This window comes from Poromitra crassiceps, assembly GCF_964638095.1.
Source record: "Poromitra crassiceps genome assembly, chromosome: 2".
NCBI lineage: Eukaryota > Metazoa > Chordata > Actinopteri > Beryciformes > Melamphaidae > Poromitra > Poromitra crassiceps.
The window spans coordinates 23,020,521-23,029,013 of record NC_139624.1 but is presented as its reverse complement, the minus strand read 5'-3'; the positions used below and the strand labels follow the sequence as shown (position 1 = coordinate 23,029,013).

Sequence of the window (8,493 nt, the reverse complement as noted above, 5' to 3'; positions counted from 1 at the left end):
AGGTGAAGCTACCCGCAAACACCGAGCCTCCACCGGGCGGGAGGGACTGACCGTGTGTGTGTGTGTGTGTGTGTGTGTGTGTGTGTGTGTGTGTGTGTGTGTGTGCGTGCGTGTGTGTGTGTGTGTGTGCGTGTGTGTGTGCGTGTGTGCGTGCGTGCGTGCGTGCGTGTGTGTGCGTGCGTGCGTGCGTGCGTGTGTGTGTGTGTGTGTGTGTGTGTGTGTGTGTAGTGTGTGCTGTGTGTGTGTGTGGTCCGTTGCGTGCTACCTAGTGGTGGGCGTGTACCCGGTCCTCCCTGCAAACCGGTGCATGTGTGTAGTCAGTGTATGGGTGTGTGATTTGCACGCAGCCGCACCTCGACTGACCTGAAAACAGAGGGCACCATCAGATTTTATTTGATTTTTATTTTTTAATCTACAACATTGTGATTCCATGCAATGGCTTTCGCGGCTCCTTGCGGCGCGGTCACGATTGGGTGATTTCTCCCTGACTGTGCGTGAATCCACAGGCGCGTCCCAAGAAGGTGCGGGGCCACGGGCGGCAGGCAGCACAGGCACTGGATGGATGGATCTACCTACAGTAGCATGTTTGTCACTGAAGCCTCGGGCGGTGTAGAGAAGAAGGTGTGAAGAGAGGGATTTTCTACCTGGTTTTGCTCATCGATCACCTCGAGATGTCAAACTCCAACAGAAGCAAGAAGGACAAAGAAATCCTTGCTGAATACGAGAGCCAAGTGAAAGGTAAGAATATCACCATTATTATGATTATTATTATAATCATCATCATCATCATCATATTATTATTATTATTAGAATGATTGTTACTGGTGTTAACCCAGTGGCCATCTAGGCATTGTATAGTCACACCCACCTACTCACCTATAGGTAATAGCTATAGCGTTACACACAAACCAGCCATAAACACACAGGTAGGCTTTTACACACTGTATGGGAGCTGACACCTCACCATGAGACGTCAGGATTTTTTGGGTTCATCCTGAGTGCTGCACGGTGCCCGAGGGGGGCGGGGAGGGGGATGTGTTGGGGCGATGGAGGGGAAAGGGGGGGTAGTCTGCAGAGGAGTCCTTGAGCCCCCTCAGCCGTGTGTGTGTGTGTGTGTGTGTGTGTGTGTGTGTGTGTGTGTGTGTGTGTGTGTGTGTGTGTGTGTGTGCCAGCTATGGCGTGCCCACAGTCAAGTGCATGGCGTACCACCGGCTGCCTGTCTCAAGACCTCCGGCTACTAGCGTGTCCCCCCCCTCTACCCCCCACCTCTCTCTCTCTCTCTCTCTCTCTCTCTCCCCCTCTCTCTAATGAGCAGCATCTCTCTGGCCCGTCTGGGAGTATCCAGCCTCTCTATTGGTATTCCTCTGAGGCTGCGACTGCAGCAGGCTCCCCTGTGTGTGTGTGTGTGTGTGTGTGTGTGTGTGTGTGTGTGTGTGTGTGTGTGTGTGTGTGTGTGTGTGTGTGTGTGCGCATGCGTGCGTGCGTGCGCAATCTGTACGTGGCTTCCCGAAGTGTGATGAGGATGATGAGGATGATGATGATGATGGGGACACATGGAGACAGTGGGATGCACACGATGATATCGGCACGTCATCCGTATCGGCCGATAAAGGCTTTAAAATGAAATATCGACATCGGCCCGAAAACAAACATGTCTGCCAACATGACAGGCCGATAAAATGATGCTCAAATGATCCCCGAAATGCTGGATGCTTGACTACATGCGTGATGCCATGTCCCCGGCATGACGGTGCGCACGCCAACGTGTTTGACATCACCTATAAGTTGAAGTAGTTCTCTTATTTGGTCCAGTGAATGTGTACATTTTGAAAAGCATTGTGGGCCATCATCACCATAAGAGTAGACATAATAATAATGTGTTAATTCCACTAACAGAAGAGACATGTTCTCTGAGATTAGGTGGAAGAAAATGTGCACATATATCGGCATCGGCAATTGACCAAAAGAGTTGGAAAATATCGTCAAAAAAATCCATGATGGTGCATCCATGGAGATGATGACGATGACGATGATGATGGGACACCATCAGGTCTGCCAAACTCCACCTTCAGCTGCCATGGTTACAGTGACTGTGGGACCCCCCCCCCCCCTCCACCCAGTCACCCCTCTCCTCTCTCAGCGCCAACAGTGGTTACCTTCACCCCCATACCAATGCTTCAAGGGTGTGGAGTGTGTGTGCGTGTGTGTCTGTGTGTGTGTGTGTGTGTGAGAGAGAGATAGAGAGAGAGAGAGCGAGAGAGTCAAATGGCCTTTTTCAAAGCACAGCTCTAATGGGTGTCTGCGCCTGACTGTGCCACATCTGCCAACCTCGTCTGAACACACACTCCCTTTTCCCTGGCTGTGTGTGTGTGTGTGTGTGTGTGTGTGTGTGTGTGTGTGTGTGTGTGTGTGTGTGTGTGTGTGTGTGTGTGTGTGTGTGTCACCTGCTAGAGACCTGCGGGCTCCACTGGAATGCCTAAGCAACCACTCAAAATGGCTGACCTTTTACTAGATTTACTAATCCACTTTTTTCAGTCCTGATCCGATTCCGATACCTGGATTTGGATATCTGCCAATACCAAAAGCGATACCAGAGCTCTTGGCAACTCTCCCAAGGAGCTCCAGCCTCCACCTTTTACATAGCTGGCTCCTACTGTGAAGTCATTTAGTCTTTGGTTTGATAATAGCATTATCTCATAGCATTAGTTACCTGCTTCATAGTCTCGCTAGCCAGCCTCTCTTCCTTTCCTTCAGAGAGTCTGGCGACGCAGGTTTCCATTATGGGATTGCGAAAAAAATGCTCTGTTTGGGTTAACCAATCATCCTCGTCTTGGGCGGTGCTTAGCGTTAGTCCCCTTGGAAAATAGTTCTTCAAAACTTGCCATTTTCAGCGTGTAGCAACGAGTTAGCCTGTAGGTTTCTGCCGTTAGCTTTCTACGCTAGCTAGTTAGCATCGTTGTTTTCACATTCGGCGGCCGGGAGCATTACAGCGACACACATGGGAGCTGATTGACATGGTCGGAGCCAATGACAGAGCGTGTGACAGAGCTTGCAAGCGGGGGAGCGGATATCCTGCTGCCACCGAAACAGCCGCTCGAATGGGAGAGCAGCTTTAGAGCAGGGGAGGGCTGATCCCTGTTGCCTGTTTCCATGGCGCCAGACTCTCTGACGGAAAGGAAGAGAGGCTGGCTAGCGAGACTACCTGCTTCATAATATTCCACAATATTCAATTCAACAACAATTAATAAAGGTCATTAGATATCTACAAAACAATTGATCCACTCAAAATGATTAAGACATTTCAACAAACACCCGTGCCACTTGGGAACTCCATTATGGTGGGTTTATGGCCCAGGTCAACTATGAATGGAATCTAGATTGGAACTTGGATCGGCGACGTCAGATATCCGATACGTGAATTACGTCAGTATCGGCACCCGATACTGCATATACCCGATACTACTGATATCCAGGGGCCGGTTGCACCAACTGGTCTTAACTATGCCTGGTCGTAACTCCTACGTCGGTCTTAGTTAAGACCAGTCTTTAGAGTGGATTTACGCCTGTTGCACCAACACGGCTTACGTCTGGTCTTAACTATGCTGGTCGTAGCAATGCGCGTCCATGTGAATTGCCAGGGAATGCCCCCTGATTGGATGATGTTGCAAAAAATGTGCCTCGCGACCTGCTTGGAGCACTATGCCACTACGCTCTCTCAGCCACTACTGTAAAACACCCTCCCTCCTCTCACCCTCCCTCGCTCCGGGGGGAAAATGGCGGCGATTGAGCCAGAAAGACAGTCTGAATGAAATTGAATGTAACGTTCCCAGTTCTATGTATTAAATTCTAAAAAATTAACGGCAACATTTTGGAAGGCTAAGCCACACAACTAGCTCGTTGTAATCTAACATCATGCTTCAAAAGATGGAGAACTGGCTGTGTTACGACAATGAGGGTAAGGACTCAAAACGGTCTCCGCTGATAAGACACGGAGATGTTACAGGCAGGCTCTACGCCTCCTGCTGACCAGGCGTAACTCTTACGCCTGGGCGTAGTGAAAAGAAGGCTTAAGCCGTCTTGGTGCAACCGGCGTAGCTGTTAGGTCGTAAAGTTACGACCAACTTAGCTTAAGACCAGTGTAAGACCAGTTGGTGCAACCGGCCCCAGGGGTGGAAATAGTACCAAAAAAATCTACTCAAGTAAAAGTACTGTTACTTTCATTACATTTTACTTAAGTAGAAGTAAAATTACTGGTTAGTTACTTAGTTACTACTCGTCAATGTATTCTCGTTGCTTTCTGACTGACCGTTGTTCAACTTCTGGTGAAGAGTTGCATTTGGTTTTGATGGCGGTTTGCTCTACGTGCGTGTCATCCAGAGAGGTCTTATGATCACACTGCTTCCCACACACATCGTAGTCCCCCTTCCCTTGTTGTGATGATGTCATCGGGCCATTTCTAGTGACTTTTTGATCAGCCAATAGTTACTTTCCTTGGGACTGTCTCCTTGGCCGAATGGTTAGCGTGTTCGACTTTAGAAGGCCCCACACACCAAATACCCGGGTTCGATTCCCTCCTACAGCCATGTCCACTGCGGGGGGAGGTAGTGTGACTACTACTTTAACCCGTGAGGGCACGCTGGCCCTTGGCCAATGGGATTGTCCCTTAAAAAATGGTTACTAGGGTTACTCTGAGGCTATTTAAAATGTATCAAAGTACATTACTTCAAGCAAAATTGACTTAAGTGAAAGTAAAATTACTGATTTTAAAAACTGCTAGTACACAAAAAAACGACTCAATTACAGTAACTAGAGAGTAAATGTAATTTGTTACTTTCCACCTCTTATCCCATCTCTAGCTTTTACTATTGCAATTGAAACCGCTACATGCTAAATGCCAGCGAAGAGAGGAGATTGCGCCTCTACATGTACATTTTTACCCAAGTACAGTACGTTATCCCCAATTTAGTTTGAGTTTTTCTGACGGGAAGTGGACACGGCGAGAGAGGAGGCCTTTCATACAGCTCTCTCTCACTCACTCTCTCTCTCTCTCCCTCTGCCACAGTCTTTCAGGCTCGGTCTCTCTCCTGTCCACATGGCTGTTCACACTTGTTCTTACATACTCAGTTGTCACCTCCGCCCACACACCATCGCTTCACTTCCAAAACGGTCGGAAAAAGCTCACTATTCAGCCCGAAAGGCGCACCACCTCGCCGTGGGCAGATACTGGAGACGAGAGAAACTGAGGAATGTGTGTGTGTGTGTGTGTGTGTGTGTGTGTGTGTGTGTGTGTGATATGGCATATTGTCAGTATAGTCTTTTCCTGGTTGTAAAGGCTGCATTACAGTAGAGTGATGTCATTTGAACTTAGCAGACTGTTCTAGCTGTTCTATGGTTTGCCTTTACCCACTTAGTCATTGTATCCACATTATTACTGATGATTATTGATCAAAAATCTTATTGTGTAAATGTTTTTGTGAAAACACCAATAGTCATCCCTACAATATTGTTGCAATATCGATATTGAGGTATTTGGTATAATGGTACATTATATTTCATTCATGTGTACTTGATTTGATGTATCCAATGTGTCCTTGTTTCACACGTTGTTTCACCCAAACTCTTCTTAACACATTGACTGCCAGCCGTTTTTTTTTTACTGTAGGTAGCTTCTGCCAGGCCTTTTTTTGAGGATTCTGGCTCATTTTACAAGAGCCGAGCATAATTTTCTGGTTGGACTTTGTGAACACAAAGTTCAGAAAAGTACTAATAGAATGTGTGCTTTCTCTGTCTAAAAGAGTTAGTTTGTAGAGTTAGTAGTTATGTAGATATTAGCCGTTGAGTACAGCATGGTTTCAGCGTCTGGAAATTTATTCAGAGATAAATGGCTTTTTGTGAAATTCGATAGAACTGTCACTTTAACCATTCATTTTTGGCATCAGTAAGACCGTCAGACATTCTAAACAATAGTTTTGAACAGTAATTTCCTCCATAACAGCAGGAAACACCCCTCTCATTCAAACTCCTCCCTCCGTGTGTCTTCTCCTCCTTCCTCCTGGCTCTACAGCGGGCGTGTCAGAAGCGCGTTGCTGCTGCCTGCCTGCCTGCCTGCGTGCCTGCCTGCCTGCTTGCCTGCGTGCGGACGCTCCTTGTGCGAGTCAAGATGGGCCGGGGAATGCGTGGGCGATGGGCAGATGTTGATTCTGGCCTTTCTGAGGTGTTTCAAAGTGTGTTTCACCTATAATCTATTTTGCAAATCGCTCTCCGCTCTCTGTGTGCTGCTGCCTGCGCGGCCGCTCTCGGGCAAGACAAGTCTGGATTACTGTAAAATCGCCTCGCCATTTCCTTGAATGGCTTGCTCCCGCGGCAGTTTTTTCTTTGATTTCGCTCGTCTGGGGGAGCACTGTCAACACTTAGTGGGTCGGTAAAATAGATTATACACATTCAATACCTCCAATAATTGTATAGGAGACGTAAAAGGGATTGATCAACGCCCCACCGTCAAAAAAAAAAAAACGATTTTTTTGACGTATCAATACGTCGCTGGCAGTCAACGGTTGGATTCTGCTTGACGTATCAATACGTCGTTGGCAGTCAACGTGTTAATAGACATTTTTTGAGTCTGTGAGCTTCTGTAAAGCTTAATAGTTTATATTACAGAAATCAGTTGTAGCTAATTAACACTGATCCGTGTTTCAAAAGACCTGTGCCATGTTGTGTGTGTGTGTGTGTGTGTGTGTGTGTGTGTGTGTGTGTGTGTGTGTGTGTGTGTGTGTGTGTGTGTATGTGCCATGTTGGCTCTGTGCCATGTTGGCTCCTTGAGTTGGAGAGAGTTGGGCCTGGAAAGCCCTTGGAAAGTCCTTGGATGTGATGTATAGGAAGGTGTGGGAGAACCCTGTGTGGCAGGTGGATATAAAGCTTTGTACCCGTTCACAGATAACAGGCCCAGGCTTCATTCAGGAGAGCCACTTCTCTCCTCCTCTCCTTTTTTTTGCACACACAATTACTCTCTCTCTCTCTCCCTCTCTCTCTCTCTCTCTCTCCCTCCTGCTTCCCTCTCCCTCATCCCTCACCCGCTGTGCTCTTTCTGTCAGTGCAGCACACTGTGGACAGACTTTTGCCCGGCCCTCTTCTGTATGGCGCGCGCGCACACACTCGCAGGCATACACACACACACACACACACACACACACACACACACACACACACACACACACACACGCACGCGCACACACACACACACACACACACACACACACACACACACGTGTGCACGCACGTACACACACACACACACACACACACACACACACACACACGTGTGCACGCATGCACGCACGTACACACACACACACACACACACACACACACACACACACACACACATACACACACACACACACACAAGCCAGTATAGCTGTATTAGTGTGGACATTATTTGAATGCATTCCCTTTTCCTAGCTAACCCTAACTACCTAGTCTCTCAATACAGATGCCCTAACCCTAACTACATAGTCTCTCAAGACAGAAGCCCCAACACTAACTACCTAGTCTCTCAAGACAGATGTCCTAACACTAACTACCTAGTCTCTCAATACAGATGCCCTAACACTAACTACCTAGTCTCTCAATACAGATGCCCTAACCCTAACTACATAGTCTCTCAATACAGATGTCCTAACCCTAACTACCTAGTCTCTCAATACAGATGCCCTAACACTAACTACCTAGTCTCTCAATACAGATGCCCTAACCCTAACTACATAGTCTCTCAATACAGATGTCCTAACCCTAACTACCTAGTCTCTCAATACAGATGCCCTACCACTAACTACCTAGTCTCTCAATACAGATGCCCTAACCCTAACTACATAGTCTCTCAATACAGATGCCCTAACACTAACTACCTAGTCTCTCAAGACAGATGCCCTAACACTAACTACCTAGTCTCTCAATACAGATGCCCTAACGCTAACTACCTAGTCTCTCAATACAGATGCCCTAACCCTAACTACATAGTCTCTCAAGACAGAAGCCCTAACACTAACTACCTAGTCTCTCAATACAGATGCCCTAACACTAACTACCTAGTCTCTCAATACAGATGCCCTAACCCTAACTACCTAGTCTCTCAATACAGATGCCCTAACACTAACTACCTAGTCTCTCAAGACAGATGCCCTAACACTAACTACCTAGTCTCTCAATACAGATGCCCTAACACTAACTACCTAGTCTCTCAATACAGATGCCCTAACCCTAACTACCTAGTCTCTCAATACAGATGCCCTAACCCTAACTACCTAGTCTCTCAATACAGATGCCCTAACACTAACTACCTAGTCTCTCAATACAGATGCCCTAACCCTAACTACCTAGTCTCTCAATACAGATGCCCTAACCCTAACTACCTAGTCTCTCAAGACAGATGCCCTAACACTAACTACCTAGTCTCTCAATACAGATGTCCTAACCCTAACTACCTAGTCTCTCAAT

The 8,493-nt window shown here is 47.3% G+C and overlaps 1 protein-coding gene across 1 annotated transcript in view; it reads left to right on the top strand.

Annotated features, from left to right (window-relative positions):
* Window positions 1-671: 671 nt before the first annotated feature.
* The window catches only part of LOC310791888 (SLIT-ROBO Rho GTPase-activating protein 1-like), a gene marked incomplete at both ends in the record, with an annotated part of 63,380 nt that continues 55,558 nt past the window's right edge, over window positions 672-8,493 (top strand). Inside the window, one exon of the mRNA XM_083653566.1 lies at window positions 672-738. Within this exon, the coding sequence (XP_083509692.1) occupies window positions 672-738 (67 nt within the window). The remainder of the gene's footprint in view (window positions 739-8,493) is intronic.